General features: G+C 60.4%; 1 protein-coding gene across 1 annotated transcript; it reads left to right on the top strand.

The window, feature by feature from the left end:
- Window positions 1-2748: 2748 nt before the first annotated feature.
- GPA33 (glycoprotein A33) lies at window positions 2749-22865 on the top strand. Its single transcript, XM_079761681.1, has 7 exons — window positions 2749-2890; window positions 11576-11730; window positions 12276-12492; window positions 14481-14633; window positions 19695-19814; window positions 20645-20768; window positions 20990-22865. The coding sequence occupies exons 1-7, from the start codon at window positions 2851-2853 to the stop codon at window positions 21099-21101; spliced, it is 921 nt and encodes a 306-aa protein (XP_079617807.1). The 5' UTR covers window positions 2749-2850; the 3' UTR covers window positions 21102-22865.
- Window positions 22866-23096: the final 231 nt, after the last annotated feature.

A 23096-nucleotide genomic window follows, 5' to 3' on the forward strand; every position in this document is an offset into this window, starting at 1 on the left:
AAGCAAATCACAATAACCCAATAATTCACCTCCTGATCCCACATATTCCATGACTGCCAATCCACCCATCCATCCACCCATGTACCCATCCACCCATCCATCCACCCATGTACCCATCCACCCACCCATGTACCCATCCACCCATCCACCCACCCACCCATTTACCCATCCACTCACCCACCCATCCACCCACCCACCCATCCGCACCTATCCACCCATCCGTCTACCTATTCATAGGTATCTACTGATTACCCATTATGTCTCAGATACTGTACTTGACCAAAGTTAGCAATTACACAATTACATGCTTAAAATGGTCTTTCTTCCTGGCTCGGTGGAAGAATGCCTAACACGCACTATCATGAAAAATTGGCTGAAGACACAAATGAGCTCACAGTTTATTAGGAGGAATGAGACCCGGGTCAAAAATAACTCGGGCATAAGGCAGAGTGTCCTAAGAGAGCTCCAGAGAGCGGGTGAGTTCTAAGAAGGGAGACAGGCCTTCGGCTGAAGAAATCAGGGAAGCCTTCACAGAAGAAGAGGCTTTACCTGATCTGGCCTTTAAAGGACAAGTTGAATTGTAACAGCAGAGACGGTGGGAAAGGAACTCCAGAGGGGACGGTGTGAACAAAGACCTGGGGTAGGAAACTATGACTTCTGGGTGTGAAGAGACGTCTAACTTGGTCAGAGCACAAGTTACACATTACGGAGGAGACTCCTTGGGCGGTAGGCTGCGTTGGAGAACAAATACTAGAAAATATACACCAAAGAGCTGGGAGAACCCGATGACCGAGGCTGCCCTACGAAGTGGAGCCAGGTGGCCGGGAGACAGGATTGAGAGCAGACTTAGTTTCCACACTATTTCCCTTTGCGTGGCTGAATTGTGTGCGTGTTCAGATGGATCAATGTGAAATAAAATGTCTGCTGGCGCTGGCACCGGGCAGAGGGAGAGCCCCGAGTTCTTTGTCATTGAGGACATTCCCTTGTGCCACCCCCTGCCTAGAACCTCACCACACCTGGCACATGGTAGTTTTAAATAATTATCTTTTTAAATGAATGGATTCCCTAGGGCCTAGGGCAGTGGTCGGCAAACTCATTAGTCAACAGAGCCAAATATCAACAGTACAACGATTGAAATTTCTTTTGAGAGCCAAATTTTTTAAACTTAAACTTCTTCTAACGCCACTTCTTCAAAATAGACTTGCCCAGGCCGTGGTATTTTGTGGAAGAGCCACACACTCAAGAGGCCAAAGAGCCGCATGTGGCTCGCGAGCCGCAGTTTGCCGACCACGGACCTAGGGGATCCTCCTAAGATGAATCACTAAGTGAAGCATGGGTATGTTAACTCAAAAATAAAAAGACATTTCAACGTGAGAGGCAACAAGCATTTATTTGAGATCAACACGGCTATCGACCCGGGAAGCACGGGTGTTATGAGAAAGGGCAGGTTGACCGTGACATCGGTAGGAGAAGGCGTTGTTAAGGGTGCAGGTAACATGACATGGTGATGCTAATCCTAAACATGGTTGAAATTTCAGTCCCGTAGTCATAACAGCCGCTTCCTTGTTATCTTTGCAAACAGTTCTTTGGGACACAGGTCGCCCTAGGCCCAGGCCACGGGTTATTTCGCCCTCTTTTAATATTCTAAAATTTGAGGCATCAGCTGTGCACAGCGGTTCCTCGGGGACGGCAGCTTCAGGGCCATTTCAAGTGGTTCCGCTGATATTGTTTTATTAACAGCGGGAACAGGGCAGGAAGGGGCAGGGAGGGACTGCAGGGTGGCATCAGGTGGGCCAGGCTCACAGTGACAACGGCGGGGGGAGGGGTGTAGAGGGCCGTGGGGGAGGGAAGACAGAAGCTAACACAATGAGAGGCACCGGACAAAGAGGGGGCCACTCAGGAGGAGAGGACGGAGGGCCGTTGTCTTCTCTGTGCCCTTGGTCGCCACCTGAACCTGCAGAGGGTGACACTGGGCCACTGAAGTGGACCAGAAACCAGGAAACCACACACCAGCTCCTGCCCGCGGAGACCCCTTTAACTTCTCTGAGACGCTCAGTGTTTGTAACACAGAGAATCACAAGGCCCGCCTCCCCGTTTGGCTCTGACCACCCGTCTAAATAGGAGCCCCTCCCCTGCCCATTGCATGTTCTGTGCCACCCCCAGGCCATGCCCCTGCAGGACTCTTACTCTTTCAGTCGATGACCAGCCATCCCAGCTTGCTTGGGACTGAGGGGTTCCAGGGCCATGGGACCCGGGACAGCTCCCAGCACCCTGAGACCAGGTGGCCATGGTTCTCTAAGGTGTGTTCTTGATTACTTGTGTCCTGTCTACCTCCTCCACCAGGGGGTCAGCTCTCTGAGGGGACAGATTTCCCGTCTCCTTATGACAGGTCTAGCGTGGGCTGGGCTTGTGGATGGGGAGGGGTTAGAGGGCCATACTGTGCCTTGGGGTGGTGCAGATTGTGGGCAACGCCCTTCTTTAACTGCCTTCAGACTCTTCTCTGAGGTCATTTCCCTTTTTATTACGAGGCGGCAATTTCCTGTCCATCATAGGAGAAGCCCAGGACTTTGTACACCTGCCAAGAGGTGAAAAGGCAGGAACAGAGAGTTCAAGGAGAAGGCGGGCAGGTTCCCGCTGGGGCCTTTGGAGGAGGAGGTGGAGCGCAAGTCCAACCCCACAGGTGAGTCCACCTGCCAGTCCAGGCGAGGGGCGGGGCGGGCGGCCAGGCTGAGCTGGGGGACCAGGAAGAGGAGCCCTCGTACACCTCGGGGCCCGCGCTCAGGAGTCAGCCCACACCTGTCTGGGTGCTGCCGGTTCCCAGCGGGGCTGAGGCGACGAGGCAGCAGGACCATGGCGGGGACGACGCGGGTGCTGTGGGTGCTCTGTGCGGGTGAGTACGCCCTTCCCCGCCCAGTGCCCAGGGTGGGCGAGTCTCCCGGGAGGCCCCCGGGCCACAGCTATGTCCTGCTGCGCAGAATGACACGCTCTATCGTCCAGGTGGCGGGTTCCGGTCCAGAACCCACAATCAGAATGGTTTCTCGTTCACATATTAGTAAATAGGAGCCCAGCCCTTTTCTGAAACGAGGAATTCACAAATTCGTATTTTCTGATCCCAAATCAGAATAGAGGGTCACAGGACCTGACCCTTGGGACAAAGTGTTTGAAATTGAGTTTTTCCTGGAAAACCCAGGATCTGTGGGTTTAGACATGTTCACTACTTGAGATTTTAACCTTTGCCTTAAAACCAGAGACAAAGTCAATGTGAAGAACGTTAACATCTGCACCACATATAGGGAAACTGAGGCAGAAAGACAATTCACCTGACCCAATATCATTCCCAGAGCAGAAGACTCAGCCTTCCAACAGGAACAAACCAAAGCTAGACAGGCCCTTCCCAAGGCCCAGCTCCCCGGCCTCTGATTCTCTGCTCACCGAGAATCCAGAAGACGGGGCCCCAAAATCGAAACCAGACAGCTGTGGACACGCAGCTGAATCCAAGCCACGTCACTGTGGGAGACCGTGGAGTCCCTAGAGTTAGGATGGATGGAAGGCTTGGCATTAGGGTCCTGGGCATGGCGGGCATGGGAATGGGAAGGAAGAGATGAGATGAGGGCTGGGAATTTTAGGAGTAGATTTCACTCGGTGTATTTGGCAACACTGAGAACCCCATCAGCCTGCAATGTAGAAGCTACTGCAGGCTCCAGGGAGCTGGGAAGGAAGGAGGGAGGCGAAGGGTCATAGCAGGAAGCACAGAGTCCCAAGCCCCAGGGCCTGGAGCCAAGGAGGCTCCATGAGGGAGAGCTCAGCTTTCAGCTGAGTGCCTGGCTGGTTTGGCTCGGACTGAAGGGTCCCGAGTTTGATTCCAGTTAAGGGCACATACCTCAACTGCCAGCTTGATATTCAGAGAAAATGCAGGAGGCAATCAATTGATGTGTCTCTCTCACGTCGATGTTTCTCTCTCTGTATCTCCCCCTTCTTTTCACTCTCTCTAAAAGCCAACAACAAAAAATAATCAGCTTGTACAGGCAAGCCCCAGAACCCGCCAGCCACGCCCAGACCACCCTCCCAGGCCCCCAGGCTCCCACCTTCCTCATCTCTCCACTCCTGGCTGCGGGGCCCTTGGGTGGAGGGCGGCCTGGTTCTGGGGAAGGGCTGGGTCGAGCTTGGAAATAGATCTAGAAAAGACCGATTCGCTCAAGCCCGGGACGCCAGGTGGTCCATCTGACTGGGGCCTGAGGGGCCTGGTCACCGGGTTACAGGGCCTGGGTCCACTCCTTCACGCAGACAGCTCTTTACCGGACACATAGTTGTGCGGGCACCGAAGGGGTGAGGCTCAGCTGGCAGACCAGGTGGGAATGGGAGGGGGCTGAAAAGCAGTGACCCTCCTGCTGGCTGGGCTGTGATGCCCGCCTTCCCCTCCCCCGTCCATGCAACCCACGCCTGAATGAAAAGAAAGTTGATTTGCTTAGGGAATAAACTCAAAACAAAATGCTCTCCCAGCGTAGAATGCAAAGCGGCCCTAGCTCTGCGCTGCCTGGAGGGTCCGTTTGTCTCCCCCTGTGAGGAGGAGCCCGTTCTTGGGCTTGTGTTCAGATAAAGTGTGTTTCTGCCCCCCCCCCCTCCCAGGCCAGAGCCCGTGCCCACCACCTTGCCTTCCTTACCAGAGGATGGGCGGGAGCCCTGGGCAGAGGACCCAGGCTGGATGGCCAGCTCGGGTCCTAGGACAGTTCGCTGAGTGAAAACATTTGGGGGAGAAATAGCCATTGCCACGTGCATATGAACAGCGAAGGCCTTCAAAGGTCAAACCTAAAAGCAACCAGGTGGCCCTCCTCCATCCTCATGAGGGACCCCGGGGAAGGAGCCGGGAGGCTGGGGAGTGCTCCCGGAGGGGGCGGAGTGGAGTGGCGGGAAGGCCCTGCCCTTCTGCCTTTCTGCATCTGAGCTTGCCCCGTCGTAGCTTAGATCTTGCTGGTGTCCCGGGCAGGGCAACTCAAGCTGATAACAGGCCTAGCCCCTCAGACTGCGGGCGGGAGGAGCTACCACACAAGAGAGCGTGGGGGTGAAGCAGAAGCAGTGCGTCTAGAGAATTTAACAGTGACTAGCCGTGGGCCTGACAGTTCCCACGTCAGTGACAAACACTTCTTCCTCCCAGGCCTCCCACGGGGCCCAGCCACCCCCTTCCTTCACTCCCTTCAGTGGGCAAGTTCACCCCATCCACCTCCGCTTCCTAACCTGTGAAATGGGCAGGACGACCTCGGAGGTGCAGATGCAGTGTTCCTCCCGGAGGCGCTGACGGACATGCAGCGTCCGTCCATAGGTGTAGAGATCGAGGAAGAGGGCCTGGCCCCCAGGGGCATTCAATCAATGCCTCTTACTGTCCTCGCCGGCAGGTGTGCCTTACAGAAAATAACTGACTTTGGTTCCTCATCGCCAGAGGGCGCTCACCTGGCAGCCCTGTGCCCGGAGTCAGGATGCCTGGGGAGGAGCCCGGAGTTGTCGCCCCCCAGAGGCTGCTAGAGGAAACGCTCCAACCTGAGCCCAGAACTCCAGGGACTTTTCGGTCATCAGACCCCATGAGGACCGGGCGTGGTGACAGTCCCCGCGGCAGGAAAAGAGATTCAGAGAGAGGAACCCGCCAGGAAAAGCGTCCCTGGACTGTGGTGCCCAAGGCCCTGAAGTCTTTGAAGACATGATAATACACACACACACACACACACACACACACACACACACACACACGTACACGCACACACGAACTAGAGGAACCCTCCTAGAAGCGGAAATGAGAAAAACTTGGGAAAATACTGCTTTACACAGAGAAGTAAAGGAATCCATCACCCTCAAATACTCCAGATGAGAAAATATGTTTTTTCTCTCCCCTCCTCCCCTCCCACCCCTCTCCCCTCCCACCCCCCTCCCCTGATCTAAACAAATGCACTGAACCAGTGGGTGCTGATCCACAGTGGGTTCTGGCAGAAACCAGCTTTCTAAGATCCTAACCCTAACCCTCCCCCTCCCCGCAGCGGGGAGCTGCCCCTAAATGCCTCCCACTTGGCCACTCTGAGTGCCGGGTTCCCGTTGGTCACCGGCTCAGGAGGGTCGCGTATCTGCGCCCTGTGCCTTAGCTCCGCGCGGGCCTGGCCCGGGGGGCGAGGTCTCCAGGGCTCAGCCTCAGCCTTGCACGCCTGATGTCAGAGAATCACGTATGAGAGCGGCCCCTGCCCAGAGCCCGGCTGGTGCCAGTGACCGGTGCACCGCCCTCTGCTCGGAGGTGGTCAGCCCCAAAGCCACTCCATTCCCCAGGGCCGGGCCCCCACCTGGCGCCAGGGCGACCCCTGCCGGAGCCTGAGTGCTCGCAGGGAGGCTCAGGAGCCGGGAGATACCCTGCCTGCAGCGTGTGACCAGGACTGCAAGGCCCGGCCTGGTGCAGCGGGAAGAAGGATGCCAGCCACGGGCAGCCTGAGGGAGGGGGTGTGCAGAGGGCACAGCGGCGGTGAGGGCAGTGGCCAGCAACCCTGCTGCCCAGAGAGTCACCCGGGAGCGAACGTCCAGGCTGCCCCAGACTTTCCGAATCGGAACCCTGAGGGGCGGAACCTAGACCCCCTGTGATTCCGGAAAAGTCATCCAGGCGATTCTGCTGGGCCACCGGGTTAGGGCTGCGTTTGGAACTCAGGAGCAGGAGGTTTAACGCCTGTTCCCGGGCCTGACCCTCTGCAGCGGCTGCAGCTCAGTCTGCACCCGTCCACCTGTGTTCCTGGAGTCAGAGTGCCGTGGGGACCGTACCTGGGGCACCGGACAGAAAACAAGTGGGGGCAGGGCGGGGCCCCCAGCTGGCCACACGGCAGCGGGGTGACTGCAGCGGCCAGGGGAGCGGGTGGCAGGATCGTCTCCAGGGGCCCGGGGGGAACAGGGTGCTGTTTGGACTCAGTGGTGGTGAGCCCCCCAGGGCGCAGAGTGAGGCTGCCCCTGGCCGTGGCCGCACTCGGGTTTATCTCCTTCTGCCTGCCCAGGGCACCAACTGTCACCCCAGAACCCGCCTCCTCCTGCCGTCCTCCCTGCCCTCGGCCACCCAGTGACCCCAGCTGCGTTGTCTCTGCCTGTGAGTCAGGCGGCCATAAACACCCGCGGGACCTGGCAGCAGGCAGACGCTCCCCCGGGGGCTGCTCCAAAGTTCACTGGGACAAGCGGGCGGGGCCGGCTGCCAGCTCACCGCCCTCCCCTCCCGGCGGGGCTTTCCGTCTGCTTCTCCTCTGTCCTCAGCCTCCCTCTGGGAGCTCCTCCCTGGACCCGCAGCCCGCTCAGGTCTCTTCACCTCTGCCCCAGAGGGGACCAGAGAGACCCCGCGAGAGGCACGAGAGGCACGGGGTGTGTGTGTGTGGGGAGGGAGGGGGGGCCTGGCTCTAGCTGGCTGTGCCCTGCGCCAGGCCAGGTCCTCCCGGGGCCGCGCTGCCTGCTTGACTTACAAACCGGAGCCGCCGATATGGTTCCAGGAGCGCGCGTGCCTGTTGTGGGACGTTTGGAAACTAAAAATGCACAAACCCCCCAAATGGCCCCGTGACCCCTGACCCCAGTCAGCTGTCACCATCCTGCGGCGGGTCTGTGTTCTCCTAGAACCTGCTCCCTCTGCGGCGGTGGGAAGTGGTGCGTTGCGCAGACAGGCTCTCGCCTGACTCAGTCCCTCGTGCACACGGCCCTCCTTGGAACCAAGTCCCTTGGGGCCGTTTCAAGGCCCAGCCCCTCGGCAGCCTTTCCTGTCCCGTCCTGGCCCCACAGCCCTGCCCTCTGCCCTCCTCACTCCTTCACACGGGGGTGGGGAGCGTCCGGCCCATGGGCCGTATAAGGCCCGAGAAATCATTTGGTCTCGCCCTGCCAGGGCCTTAGTGGTGAATTAATTAGACGTTTGACCAAATACAGCAGGCTAGTTTTTAAGTTGATAATTTTGTGTGGCCCGTGAATGGTGTTATAAATATCCAAATGGCCCCTGGCAGATAAAAGGGCCCCACCCCTGCCTTCACACAGGGTTGAACGCATCATGAGGCTCCAGTAGGATGCTGGCTGGCAGAGGCCTCGGACCGGTCTGGGCAGGGACTGTGCCACGAACCACTCAATCAGCGAGGTCGTCTTAGCCCTCAGCTCCGCGTGGACGCGTCGGGGTGGGAAGGAGCCCTGTCTGGTGAGGGGGGGAGGCCTGCACCCACCCACCCTCATCGACGCGGGAAGAGTGTCCTCAGGATAGACAGCTGCCTGAGGTGGCCCTGAGAGCCAGCAAAGAAAACGAAAACACTAACTCGAAAGCCACCCGCACCCTACGCTCGCTGCAGCACATTCCCAGCGGCCAAGACGCAGGAGCCGCACACGAGCCCACAGAGCGACGAATGGCTGAAGGAGACGTGGTCATACACGCAGCCACGGGAAGGAAGGAACTGCCATGGGTGGCAGCCTGGATGACCTCGAGGGCATGACACTAAGTGAAATAAGTCAGACAGAGGGAGACACATATGCATGATTTCACTTCCATGTGAAATCTAATAAACACAAACAAAAAACCCAAACAAACAAAACAAAACAAAGACACGCATAGAATCAGAGATTAAACTGACGGTTGCCGGCCGGGAGGGCGCGGGGAGCTGGAGAAAAAGGTGAAGGGATCGCAGTAACGACACTGTCGTAGCTTTGCCGGTGGCGGAGGGTGACTTGGGGTGGTGAGCACACGGTAAGGTACATACAGTTCGAATCACTATGCTGTGCACCTGAGACTAATGGATACCGTACGCCAACTCTACTTAAAGAAACAAATTACACAGAAGCCAGCGCAGCACGGGCTGGGTGTTCCCAGTGGGTCCCCCGAGGAGGCGGCCGTGAGCATGCCTGCGGCAATGCCCAGCTCCTTGCACTGAACTGGGGCCAATGGGAGAATGAGTGAATTGATCGGCATTTGCAGATTCTAAGATCCATGTTGAACAAAAAGTTCAACAAACATTCATCGATTTCTAACCCCCCATCTCCCCCAAGAGGCCATTCGTATGGGGGGCAGGAAAAACCCACCTGCGAGCAGGAGGGCCCCCTCCCACGACCAGCACTTCCTCAGCACCAGAGCCTGCGCCCAGTCCGGGGCAGGCGGTGGCCTCTGGCCTCCAGCACCAGCTCCTCCTCCCGAGGAGGCGGGTGGGAGCAGATGGGTTTCCTAAGTGGAGGCCGTACTGCCAGTGCCCCGGGGTCCCCACGATCACTGTGTGGCCTCCAGCAGCCAGTCCATCAAGCACTTCATTACCCTCCTCGGGTGTGTTGCTTCCTGCAGCTCTCAAGAGACAGTTCATCTCCTTAACAAACGCTGATTATTTACAAGCATCACCAGACTTCGGCTGCGGCTGGTCTCCGGCCCACCCCTTAGGGAGGCTAACCGACCGCCCGGCATCCGTCTGGGGCGCTTTGCAGACTTGGCCTCCCCCGGGGAGGGGCTACCCTACTTGATTTTTTTTGCATTTTCCAGTGATCTGTGGGAAGGGTCTTCAACCAAGTGTCTGGGCTGTGAATCCTACTCATGTGGAAAGCTTGACTGCTCTGCACCTCATTCATTTGCTAGAGCAGGTCCGATGTGGGGGCACTTGGTTGCGCCCCGGGGATATGACGATGAAGCAAACAGCCTAACAGAGGAGAAGACCCAATAACATCGCTGGTACCTGCTTATGTGCTGGGGAAAGGGTGTGCACGCTAAATGCAGTCATTCCACCCTCACAGCAACCTGGAGTTAGATAGCACCGTCCTCACTGTAAATGTGCTTATTTATTGATTTTGATATATATAGAGAGAAACATTGATTTTTTTTTCTTCCGCATATTAATGCATTCATTGGCTGCTTCTCATGTGTGTCCTGACTGGGGATTGAGCCCCCAACCTTGGCGTATCGGGGTGACTCTAACCCACTGAGCTACCTGGCCAGGGCTCCTCGTCTTATAGCTGAGGAAACGGAGGCACAGAGAGGTTCGTTAAGCTGCCCTGGTTGCACAGCTGGTGAGTCAGGGTGAGGTCTGTGCTCTGGGCCGCCCTCCCGTGGGCGTGATGACCCTCCTGCCAGCGGTTCTCGGAGCAGGAGCTCAGGGTCGCGGTGCACAGCCCTGCCTGGGAGCGTGTAGGCGTTTCCTCTCCGCCCAGGGCCTCAGCGCGGAGAGTGCGCCGCCCTCCTGGCAGGTGCAGCACCTGCTCTCCCAACGTGTACCCCCACCCCCCCCCCCCTCAGGGAAGGTTAGCCCGTCACTGAACTATTAGTGCTTAGCCCCGGGGTGAGACAGCACATCGGTGGGTGGTGGGTGCGTGGGGAGCTCACACTTGAGGAGCAAGAGGAGTGAGGAGGAGGGAGGAATATTCTGGAGCGTGAAGGACACAGCTCTAGGGAGGCAACTACTGGGCGGGTGGCAGGAGGGGAGGGGGCGGGAGGCAATCCGGGGCAACTGGGAGGAAGGTGCCCAACAGACCTGTGCAAGGAAGTGGAAAGAAGGTGATTGGAAGGCTCTAGAAATTTCTAGAATTCCTCCAGTTTTTAGTTTTCTAATCACAGGCTAGATGTCCCACCTGGGGCTCCTCCACTGAGCAGGGATACAAAGATCCCACAGAAAAGGAAACCGGGGCCCCAGAGCTACAACACTGAGCCCAGAGTGGGAGGACCTGGCTTGTTCCAGGAGGTGGGAGGGGACTGGGGACAGCCACCGGAGCCCCAGCCCGTGATGCCCGCGGTGTGAGAGCCAGGGGTCCGGCTGTGTGGGGCGCTGTGGGCGTGCCGTCCTTAAACCCGGGGTTCATTCCCAGTGGGGTTATGGAACATGGAAGCGTGCTGGGGCCATGACCCACCCACAGAGGTCCTCCAGGCTTACAAACAGCATCTAACTCGGCTCTAACTCCGCTTTGCTTTATGAGCTCTTTCCCTTCCTTCATTTCCACCTCTTCCCTCACAGTCTACCAACATGAAATGATTTTTAACTCCCTGTCGCAACGATCCCTAAACCCTTAGCAATCACTCTTCCTTCCCGAGCGCTCACCCCGGGTGCTGGGGTGGTTCTCCGTGTGACTCACTCCTTTGTAACAAGGAGGTGCTCACGAGCAGACCCCGGGACAGGACGGTGGACGCGGTCAGCAGGCCAGAGCACACGCAGGATAGCGAGCAGTGATGGGCGCAGATTGCGGGCTAGCCCCCTTTCCAAGCCAAGTGCACGTTCCAGCCAGGCATTCGCCACACGGCCCGTTCCCAGCGAGAACGCAGGCCCGGGAGCTGGAGGGACCGCTGGGGGTCATGCTTTAGTGAATGAGGGAACTCCGCTTGAACTCATTAACTCTGTGCCAGGCGACTTCCTCCCACGGCCCCGGGGAAGCTGTGTGTGAGAAGTGGAGCTGCAGATGCGGGAATCAACGCTTCTGGCCTGGGCGGGAGAGGATGGGCAGGAGGGGAGGGCCGAGGCTGCAGGCAGGCTGGCCTGTGTGCTGCAGGGAGGGCCCGCTGCAGTGTGCGGGCTGCGGCCGCCGGGGAAGGACGGCCCTGGCCATGCCCGTGCCCTCACCCCGCCCCCACCCCACTGTCCTCCAGTCTGGGTGACCGTCACTGCCATCTCCGTGGAAACCCCGCGGGAAGTCCTGCGGGCCGCCCGAGGAAGGAGCGTCACCCTCCCGTGCACGTACCGCACCTCCGTCGCCGAGCGGAAGGGGTTCATCCAGTGGGACAAGCTGCTGTGGAGCCACTCGGTGAGGTCACGGGCGGCACGGGTGGGCCAGGTGGGACGTGGCAGCAGTGGCTTCCCGTGGAGGCAGAACCGATCTCAGTCAGTTCCAGGTTCCGTTTGATAAGCGATGGCTAAACAGGTGAATAAGTGAACTCCAAAGGCAAGAACCAAGTAAAGGAAGTGGCCGGAGCCAAGGGCGCTGCCCGCACGGTGCCCGGCCTGTGGCAGGCGCTCAGTAAACGCTGGCTGAGGGGGCGCGGGACAGACAGTGGGCTGACCCCGCGGGGTGAGAGAGAGGCCGGGGGTCACAAGAGCAAGGAGCCGGGATCCGAGGAAATTCCAATTATCCGCACGTGCTCCGCGGTGGGAGCCGCCCCCTGCCCACCCCTTCAATGTTGTCACTAAGCTTAGGACAACGCTGCGAGCTGGTGCCACAGGAGAGCTGCTTGCTCCAAGGCTTGGCGTCGGGGCTCTGGGCGGGCGGGGCCTCGGGGTCGGCAGTGCCGCTGGAGGAAGGCCGCGCCGAAACCTTAGGTGAAGACCAGGCGGCATCTCTCCTTCCTCCAGGAAAGGGTGCTCGTCTGGACTTTCTCCACTAAAGAATACACCTACGGTGACCTTTATGAGAACCGTGTCAACCTGTCGGGCAACGCCGAGCAGTCCGACGCCTCCATCACCATCAGCCAGCTGACCATGGACGACAACGGCACCTACGAGTGCTCGGTCTCGCTGCTCAAAGACCTGGGCGGCACCTCCAAGGCCCGCGTCCGCCTCCTGGTCCTGGGTGAGTGCCCACTTCCTGTGGTGGGCAGCAGGTGCGGCAGGGGTGCCTGGAGGGGGTGCCTGGAGGACAGGTGCCTGGAGGGGGTGCCTGGAGGGGGTGCCTGGAGGACAGGTGCCTGGAGGGGGTGCCTGGAGGACAGGTGCCTGGAGGAGGTGCCTGGAGTGGGTGCCTGGAGGGGGTCCCTGGAGTGGGTGCCTGGAGGACAGGTGCCTGGAGGGGGTGCCTGGAGGACAGGTGCCTGGAGGGGGTGCCTGGAGGACAGGTACCTGGAGGGGATCCCTGGAGTGGGTGCCTGGAGGGGGTCCCTGGAGTGGGTGCCTGGAGGACAGGTGCCTGGAGGGGGTGCCTGGAGGACAGGTGCCTGAAGGGGGTGCCTGGAGGACAGGTGCCTGGAGGACAGGTGCCTGGAGGACAGGTGCCTGAAGGGGGTGCCTGGAGGACAGGTGCCTGGAGGACAGGTGCCTGAAGGGGGTGCCTGGAGGACAGGTGCCTGGAGGACAGGTGCCTGGAGGACAGGTGCCTGGAGGACAGGTGCCAGGAGGACAGGTGCCTGGAGGGGGTGCCTGGAGGTGCTGCCTGGCTTTCTGAAGCCTTGTAGTGAGTCCAACAGCACAGCCCTGGATGGAGAGCCGTCTCCCCTCCCACACGCCCCAACAGCAGCAAATGGGGCGCTGACAGACCCTCCACACTTCTCCACATGTCCTCTCAACGCACACACACACACACACACACACACACACACACACACATGAGAGCTCCTTCGAGAGATTGCACACACACACACACACACACACACACACACACGAGAGCTCCTTCGAGAGAGATTGCACACACACACACACACGAGAGCTCCTTCGAGAGAGATTGCACACACACACACACACACACACACACACGAGAGCTCCTTCGAGAGAGATTGCACACACACACACACACACGAGAGCTCCTTCGAGAGAGATTGCACACACACACACACACACACACACACACACACACACACGAGAGCTCCTTCGAGAGAGATTACCAAGCCAAGAAAATGAGCGTTTTTACCCAGTTTCTCTTCTGCTCCCCACCTCCCCCGCTCCATTGCCCAGGTTCCCCGGCTGAATCCCTCTCTTCCCACCTGGCCTTTGCCTAGTTCTGTCTCCTCTGGCCCTTTAAACACCTCGGGCCTTCCTGCTGGTGCTGGCTGGGAGGCAGCGGGCCGCACCCCACCAGGGCCGCTGCATTTTAGTGAACCTGAAGGGCGAGGGGACACCCTTAATCTGAGGTTATGGAACTCGGTGAAACCCATGTTTTGCTTTAAAAAAAAAAAAAGAGTGGGAGAGATCATATTATACTATATGTCAAGGAATTCAGCAGTTTCTCTTGAAAAATGAAGTTTTCTTTCCAAATGGCTCTCCCGCGGGGCTAGTTTTGACCCACAAGGGCACTAATTATGAGGCGCCACCCACCCAGGCTGGACGAGACACGAGGCCCTGGTCACCCAAGGAGGCCACCTTGCCTGGGACACCTGCCCCGTGCCCATGGGATCGCCGCCTCCCGGCCTCTGGCGCCCCCTAGTGTCCTCAGTGGGAGGCGCAGGCCCTGCAGCGGCCTCCAGCCCACCGTGTCCCCTGCTCCACTTCCCATCACTCTGCCGGCAATAAGTATTCAGGTGGCACCTACGTCCTGCCTGAGTGCGGACACCAGCCAACTGAGACCTGAGATCCCGGGGGTCCCCACAGCGGGTGTCAGGGCCGCTGGGATAGAGGGGACGGGGGACTGGCCGTCGGGACGCTTCGCACTGTGCGTGCTGCTCTGCGATGGGGGCAGGCCGCTGGGGCGGTGCTGTGCTGGACGGACCTCGAGCGCCTGCATCTCAGCTCTGGGCTGTGAATTCTCCGCCTGTGAGCAAACGCGGCGGCAGGCGTGTGCGCGTGGGTGCGAGGGAGGTGGCTGTCCCCACGCCCCACCTACTCATGCCTTCTCGTGGCCCCTCCCTACAGTGCCGCCCTCCAAACCCGACTGCAGCATCCTGGGCGAGACCGTGATTGGGAACGACATCCAGCTGACCTGCCAGTCGAGGGAGGGCTCCCCGGCCCCGCAGTACCACTGGCGGAGCTTCGACCTGCTGAACCAGGAGCGGAGGGGCCCGCCAGGTAACCCCACCCGCCGCAGCTGATCGGCAGGCTGCAGGGGACCCCTGGAGGCTGTCCCGCTCCGCAGCGGACACCGCTGTGTCCTGGGCTGTTTCCCTGGTTTCTCAGCACCACGCCTCCCCCGCCAGGTTGCTGAGAGCAGCAGCAGCGGCTTCGTGAGAAGCCTGTGGTGGGGGCGCGTGACGGCTCCCTCGGGCCCAGGGCACAGCAGTCACTGGCGAAAGCCCTGCCGCAGCTCTGAGCACGATTATGTCCTCACGTTCGCGTTTGAGGCCCCACGTCCGCACTGTGGCTCCACGCAAGGTGGGAACTTCCTGTCCCCATGCCCTCCTAGGCCGGTCCGTCTCAGACTCCCTGAATCCTACGTCCACAAAGGCACCCCGTTATGGCTGCACCCCCCCCAGACCAGGGCTGGGTGAGGGCCCGTTCCATTGCCAGGAGACCACTTTCGTCCTGGGTAGCTTGGTGTTTGACCTCTTGGTCAGGAAACAAACAGGGAGGGAAAATCCAAAAACTGGATAAATATTCTCCGTCCTCACTACGGAGCCCACGGCGTGGGAGCTCCCGCTGGGGCCCGGCCCCGCTGCCTGGCCAGCTGCACCCCGAGCTCTCGCAGATAAGACAAGGCCAGAGGTGCCCTTGGTCTCAGGGGGTCTTCCAGCTCAGTGGGCTGGGAACAAGGAAGGGAGAAGTACCGCGTGGGGTAGGCGTGTGCGTGGGGTAGGCGTGTGTGTGGGGTAGGCGTGTGCGTGGGGTAGGCGTGTGTGTGGGGTAGGCGAGTGCGTGGGGTAGGCATGTGCATGGGGTAGGCATGTGCATGGGGTAGGTGTGTGTGTGGGGTAGGCATGTGCATGGGGTAGGCATGTGTGGGGGGTAGGCATGTGTGTGGGGTAGGCATGTGAGTAGGGTAGGCATGTGTGTGGGTAGGCATGTGCGTAGGGTAGGCATGTGTGTGGGGTAGGCATGTGTGTGGGGTAGGCGTATGAGTGGGGTAGGCATATGCGTGGGGTAGGTGCGCGAGGTAGGCATGTGTGTGGGTAGGCATGTGCGTGGGGTACGTGCACGGGGTAGGCATATGTGTGGGTAGGCATGTGCGTGGGGTAGGCACGTGCAGGGTAGGCGGTGTCTGGAGAAGTCTGATGGGAGGGCAGCAGCCGCCGGCCGGTGAGCCGCATGAATGCTGGCTGGGGCTCCCATTTAACCGGATGAACTTGCCACTCCACCCTTCACTCGTTTGGGGCAAACCAAGACCTTCTTAAAAGGAAAGAACTGCGGGAACCCCCGCGGTCGGTCTCATGTGAAGTGGAAGCTGTGGTGTGGGTCAGCAAGCTGCCAGTTGGGGTCCCATGTTTCTGTTGGCAGATCTGCTCTGGGCGTGTGGAGTTCCTGCTGGCACTGTGGGCAGCCGCCCTGGCCGGTGGCCTCCCCTCTCTGGCTGGGAACGTGACTCCACAGCGGTCTCCACGGTCCGCCATGGCCACCGCTCGGTCTGCCCGTCCGGCAGCAGTGTGCGCGGCGGGCCCAGTGCTGCGAGCCTGACAGCAGAGGCGCTGGGACCGGGCGCAGAGGGGTCAAAGCGGCGTCCCGAGGAGGGCATGAGCGGGCAGCACAGCGTGGCTGACAGCACGGCACGCTGTGTGACCTTGGCAGTGGCTCAGCCTCTCTGTGCTGCAGTGTCCGCACCACACATGGGCGTTCTGCTGGTGTTCACTGCACGGGGCTGCTGTGAAGGTTACATAAAAGCGCCAGCGGCCCCGAGCCTGGCAGATAGTGAGCACTCGGCGCTGCTGAGGGGCGTGGCGAGGAGCAGGGAGCGTGCTCGGGAGGATGCCGGGCACCGGGAGCCCGTGCACCGGGAGCGGAGCTGCCTGGGCCTTGGAGGCCACCTGCTCCTTCCGAGGCGCGCCCCAAACGGGCACCCCATTCACAGTTCTCCTGCCGCCAACAGAAAAGATCCCTCTGGTTGTCAGAAGCCGACGCTTCATTCTTCAGTGACCCCAAGGGGAGGACCCGGGGACACGGAGGAGGTTCAGGGGAATTCACTTGCCTGCTTTTGACAAGCTCGTCCTGCGTCAGACTGGGGACCTGGGGTGACAGGAAAGAGTGGGCTAGCGGGAATGCCCGCAGGAGCGCCCCTGGGGCCGGGCGTGGTGGTGGCGTTCCTGCCTCAGAGCGCGGAGAGCCTGTCCGGCTGCTTCCTGCGGGGCCAGACGAAACCCGTTTCTCACATAAGCATCTCAGTCCACAGTGGACAACAGAGCAGGGCTCCCCTACCCCGGAAGACAGAGGTCCCCACGTTAGAGACTGCTTCCTTTGGCTTAGCATCGGCGGGAGCCAGCCGGCAGGGGGAGCGGGGAATCTGGGATCAGCACACAGGGACGGGATCCTGGCTCTCCACCTGCTGTAAGTCCCGCACGGCCTTGTTCTATCGTCCCCCCCACCCCCCCCGCCGAAGGCTGTGAGGAGGGTAAGAGGAGATCCCGTGTGGGATACCTCTGAACATCCTCTGTGAACCAGGTGCCACGCACGAAAGGAGCGGGAATTTGATATCCGGGAGGGAGGGAGGGAGGGAGGGAGGGAGGGCGGGCGGTTCTGGGGGCTGGAGCACACAGGGAGGAGGTTCGGAGGGGTGGGCATGGACCCTGCTCCCAGCAGCCAGGGAAGATCATGAAGGCCAGAGGCAGCAGCCAAGCTGCGGACGAGGAAAGTTAACTCTTGTCAACTGACTTCAGTGCCCTGGAGACCAGGCTGCTCAGCGGAGCAGAGGGAAGGTGGGAGCGGCTGTCCTGTGCGTTTCCCATCTTGACCACAAGGTGTCACCATTGCAGCAGAAACAGCTTCAGAACTATCAGGTCCTTTCCAAAAAAGGGGGTTTGGGAGCCCCGACTGGGATCAGAGCAGGTCTTGGGCCCCGGATATGCACTGGGCAGCCGCCAATGCCCACTGTTTGCTTGAGGAGCCGGGGAGGATGGTGCTGACTCCAGTCGGAAGCCCAGGTCCGTGCCCTAAACAAGCCTTCCCTCCATCACCGTGCGGTGCACCTGAGCGCAGTCCCAGCTTCGGCGGCTCAGGCAGGGAACCCGATTCACCTGGAAGTATGTCCAGGTCCGAGAGCATTTCCCAAAGTGGGTTCCTTCAAGTTGCCTCTTTTTAAAAATCCCATTAGTTTAGAAAATGAGACCATTACACCCTCACCACCCACTGCTCATTAGCATATCAGAAGCTCTGAGAGTTCTGTCGTTAAAAAATGTCATTAACCCTTAACTCTGGTTTCTAAACCCGTTCTGGTCATGGACTCTTCGGTATATGAGCATCGCTTGTGGGCAGCTTTCCAGAGAGCACCCCGAGCTGTGGGTCCCAGGGCTTTAGGGGGGAGGAGCACCAGGAACACGAGCTGCTGTGCTGGCTGGTGGGAGCAGGGTGGCTTTCATAGGGTTCTCTGTTCCTCTCGGAGCTCCGGACGCTGCGGCGGCGGGATCACGTTCCCTTCCTAAACTCCACAGCCCCCTCTGGAGCTCCGGCCCGCCGCCCCGCTGCGCCGGGCTGTCTCCTGGGAACCGGGGCCTCGCGCCTCGCGTGGGCCTAAACAGGATGTGTTATCGCCTCGCCCTTTCTTAGTTTGTGACCTCGGGCGGGCGCGTTGTGGGAAGCAGCAGGGACCTCGTGCCGAGGAAGCGCATCGAGTGGCTCGTCCAGACCGGGGATGCCGTCTTGCGAGAGCGGGGTGGGCGGGGAGGCTGACACCAGGGGCGGGGGCAGGAGGCAGCGCTGCAGGGGTGGCAGGACCAGACCCGGCCCGGGGACCACACTGAGGAGTCTGGACTCCTCACTGGAGACCACGGCGCCCCTGGAATGTCTGGCGGGCGGCGGCCGGTGCTATTTGCATGTAGGCCGTCCCCTCAGGACGGAGTGCGCCTCCTGGTGGCCGCAGGGCCACAAGGGGCTTGTTCTGCCACAGGTGAGAGGACAAAGGCCTCTGAACCCTCCTCTCAAAACTGCGGTCACAGCAGAGTGTCTCAGAGGACAGGACATGCAAATACGTGGGCACCCCCTCTCCTTCCACGGTGCACACACCACAGGGCCGGGGACTCACAGGAAGGTCGCTCATGAGGACATTCGGGCCATCCCCTGAGTTCAGGAGGGCCGGGCTAGCACTGCCCCCTGACACGGAGCTGCGGCTCCCACAGGTAAATGGCCACGGGAGTGGTGGACAGTGAGGAGTCGAGACAGACAGCTGCCTCCCCACCCTCCTCCCAGATACACACACTCACATATACACACTCACATATACACTCTCACATATACACACTCACATATACACATACACACTAACACACCACATATACTCACATACCACACACACTCACATATACACACTCACATATACACACTCACATATACACATACACAGTAACACACTGCATATACTCACATACCACACACACTCACATATACATACACACACACTCATATACATACACACTGCACACACACATACTCACACACCACTCACATATACACATACACACTAACACACCGCATACACTCACATACCAAACACACTCACATATACACAATCACATATACACGCATATACACACACTCACATGTGCTCACACACTGATTTCTAAAGCTTCCTCCACATGAGTCCCAGCTACGGGTTTCAGTTTCTGAAGGTCATGGAGGGGGTCATAGTGACCCCTAATCAGAATTTTCGTGTGCGGCGTGTGCATAGGGTGTGTCCTGAGCACCCGCCAGTCGGGCCTTCTGTTGTGGGCCTGAGGGACCAGCGCCTCGTCTGATGCCCAGTGTCCCGGGAGGCAGGCACCAGCGCGATTTCTGGTCAGAAATAAAGAGACCGGGCGCAGTGACGCTGTTACTTGCCCAAAGTCACACGGTGAGTAAGCAGCTCACTTCCCGTAGCCCGGACTGCGCAGGGAGCCTGGCCCCGTCCTGCCGTGCGGAGCGTCTCCAGACCCCAGGTGAGGCCGGCCCAGCAGCTGCGCGCCCGCTTTCCCCTCCACCTGGGCGCCCTCCTCACCCCACGGTCTTCTCTCCCAGGCGCGGGGCACACCCTGACTCTGAAGAACATCTCCACAGACATGTCCGGCTACTACATCTGCACCTCCAGCAACGAGGTGGGGACCGAGTCCTGCAACATCACCCTGACCGTCAGGCCTCGTAAGAGCCGCCACGTGTGGGGCGGGGCGGGGAGGAGAGGTGCCGCAGGCCGGGTGGCCGGGTGGCCAGGGGGCCAGGTGGCCGGGGGGCCGGGGGGCCGGGGGGCCGGGTGGCCGGGTGGCCAGGGGGCCGGGTGGCCGGGTGGCCAGGGGGCCGGGTGGCTAGGTGGCCGGGGGGCCGGGGGGCCGGGAGGCTGGGGGGCCGGGTGCCCAGGTGGCCAGGGGGCCGGGGAGCCGGGGGGCCGGGGGGCCGGGGGGCCGGGGGGCCGGGGGGCCGGGGGGCCGGGTGCCCAGGTGGCCAGGGGGCCGGGGAGCCGGGGGGCCGGGGGGCTGGGGGACCAGCCAGTCGCCCTGCGCAGCCCACTGCCTGGAGGCCAGTCCAGCTCCCTGGCTTCTTTGGAAGCAGCGCCCAGGACGCTGGTGCCTGGAGCCCAGCCAGTGGCCGGGCGGTGCCAGGGCCGCCGTGCTCCGGGCCCATCCTTTGGGGTGGGCCGCTCCCAGCTCAGGGAAAGCTGGAGGAGGACAGGTAAACCAGTCCTCCGTGCCTGGCTGACCCTGAGGCCTCTCCGGGCCCGGGAGCACAGGGAGGCAGGGACACAGAGCCAGGGCCGCCGTCCTTGTCCTGGCCACGTCTCCGTCAGAAGAGCATGCCCAGTCCTGGCTGGCGCTCCCACCAGGCCAGGCCTTACGGTGCCCCAGGCTGCTCCCTGGGCTGGAGGACGGGGTGAGGGGGAAGGGAGGGGGGAGGGCCTGGGGTCCTGGCTGTGGGGCCTCTCGGTGTGCTCAGCCCTCCAGCCGGGCTCGGGCAGTCAGCTGCTCTGTCCCTGGCAGCCTCCATGAACGTGGCCCTGTACGCGGGCATCGCGGGCGGCGTGGTGGCGGCCCTCATCATCATAGGCGTCCTGGTCTATTGCTGCTGCTGCCGGGAGAAGGGCGAGGACCAGGAGCCCAGGCCGTGAGTGTGGGGCCGCCGGTGGCACGGGGCTGGGCAGGTTGGGAAGGTGCGTCCCAGCTCCTTTGTCCCGGCGGGTCCCTCAGCTCTCGGGTGGAGCGAGTCTGGGCCCCTTCCCGTCCGCTCTGGACCGGCCCTCAGCCAGGGTGCGCTGGGTGGGGCTGGAGGCCCTGAGGGGCACTGCGGGCTCTGGGGCACACCTCCCCTCTGTCCTCACGGCGCAGGAATCGGTCCATCTACCGGGAGCCTCCAGAGCAGCTGCGGGAACTTTCCAGAGGGCGGGAAGAGGAGGACGACTCCCGGCGCCAATCCCCTGACCATGCTGCCCACGTGTGACCGGGGCTGCTGCAGGGCGGGCAGGGACGGCGGTTCCTTCCGACCCCCCCTCTGCTCCAGCCGCTTTCCTACCCCCCACCCCCCGCCCCAGCACTGATGTGCCTCCTCCCACGTCAGCCAGAGGCGCTGGCTGAGCCTGATGAGCCGATGCCACCTGCCAAGTGACCCTCCCACCGCCCGCTCCCGGGGACCAGGCCGCAGCCTCCACCTTCCTCGAGCCGGTGGGACAGCAGCTGCCGCTCACGGCACCAGCACCGGGCAGCGCCGGGCGGAGGTTCGCAGGCGTACATGTTAGTTCAATGAATGAAAGAATAGGTGCACTCACAAAGCCCCCCATTATTTACCCAGCTTCCGTGTACACCCCGTGTTCCAGGCCCCCCATTATTTACCCAGCTTCCATGTACACCCCGTGTTCCAGGCTTTACCCAGCTTCCGTGTACACCCCATGTTCCAGGCCCCCCATTATTTACCCAGCTTCTGTGTACACCCCGTGTTCCAGGCCCCCCATTATTTACCCAGCTTACATGTACACCCCGTGTTCCAGGCCCCCCATTATTTATCCAGCTTACCTGTACACCCCGGCCTCGGGGCCCCCCATTATTTATCCAGCTTATGTGTACACCCCGGCCTCGGGGCCCCCCATTATTTATCCAGCTTACGTGTACACTCCGGCCTCAGGGCCCCCCATTATTTATCCAGCTTACCTGTACACCCAGTGCTCCGGGCCCCCCATTATTTATCCAGCTTACGTGTACACCCCAGCCTCGGGGTCCCCCATTATTTACCCAGCTTACGTGTACACCCCGGCCTCAGGGCCCCCCATTATTTATCCAGCTTACATGTACACCCCAGCCTCGTGGTCCCCCATTATTTATCCAGCTTATGTGTACACTCCGGCCTCAGGGCCCCCCATTATTTATCCAGCTTACCTGTACACCCAGTGCTCCGGGCCCCCCATTATTTATCCAGCTTACGTGTACACCCCAGCCTCGGGGTCCCCCATTATTTACCCAGCTTACGTGTACACCCCGGCCTCAGGGCCCCCCATTATTTATCCAGCTTACGTGTACACCCCAGCCTCGGGGTCCCCCATTATTTATCCAGCTTAGTGTACACCCCGGCCTCAGGGTCCTGGCCTGGCCGCGAGCTCCCCTTCCAGCCTCATCATCCGCAGGTTCCCTGCACCTCAGACCCTCCCGCGAGGGCCACCTCCAGCCCCTACCCCACCCGCACGGCTGCCCACGTGGTGCCCATCTCTGCCTGTCAGCATCCCAGCTGTGCCCAGGCTGCCTCGCACCCCTGATTCCATAGCCTGCCCCAGTGTCCCCCCGCACCCCGGCCCGCGCACAGGTCTCTCCCTGCGAGGTCTGTGCGCCCAGCAGGGCCTGGGCTCCGCCCTGCTTGCTAGCCGGCCCTTCCCCTCTCTGCTCTCCCTGACGGGACTGTGGACACAAAGAGGACTCGCACCCAGCCCTCTCTCGTTGGGTGAATTACGATGAGCTGATGTGAGTGAACGGCGGGGCCTGTTTGCAGTGGGCAGGATTCACACGTCATGGCGACTCCTCTGAAGGCTCGAGTCACTGACCTGTCCACCCCGCTTCCCCGCCCCAAGCCCTGCCCCGCCCAGCGGTTCCCGGCCCTGAGGCTCTGCTGTGCTGCTTGGACCCCTCCCTCAGCCTCGCCCCCGGTGGCTGTCCTTCCCCTGAGAGCCCGGCAGTGTGGCGGCCCGGCCTCGTGGCGGTGGCCAGTCTCACCCAAATGCTGTTTACTTTGAAATAAACATGGTCTTTTCTGGTTGATCAGAAAAGCAACTTTGAAAATCCGCTGTCCATTTGTGATTTAAAAAATAGACCTTTCATATATTTTGTTAAGTTCTTTGCTTCATTCAAAATGCTGTCAATAATGATCAAGTCAGTGGATTTTGGTGTGGATTTTGGTGTGGATTTCAATGTGGATTTTGGTGTGGATTTTGATGGTGTGGATTTTGGTGTAGAT

Source organism: Cnephaeus nilssonii, assembly GCF_951640355.1.
Source record: "Cnephaeus nilssonii genome assembly, chromosome: 21".
NCBI classification, from domain to species: Eukaryota; Metazoa; Chordata; class Mammalia; order Chiroptera; family Vespertilionidae; genus Cnephaeus; species Cnephaeus nilssonii.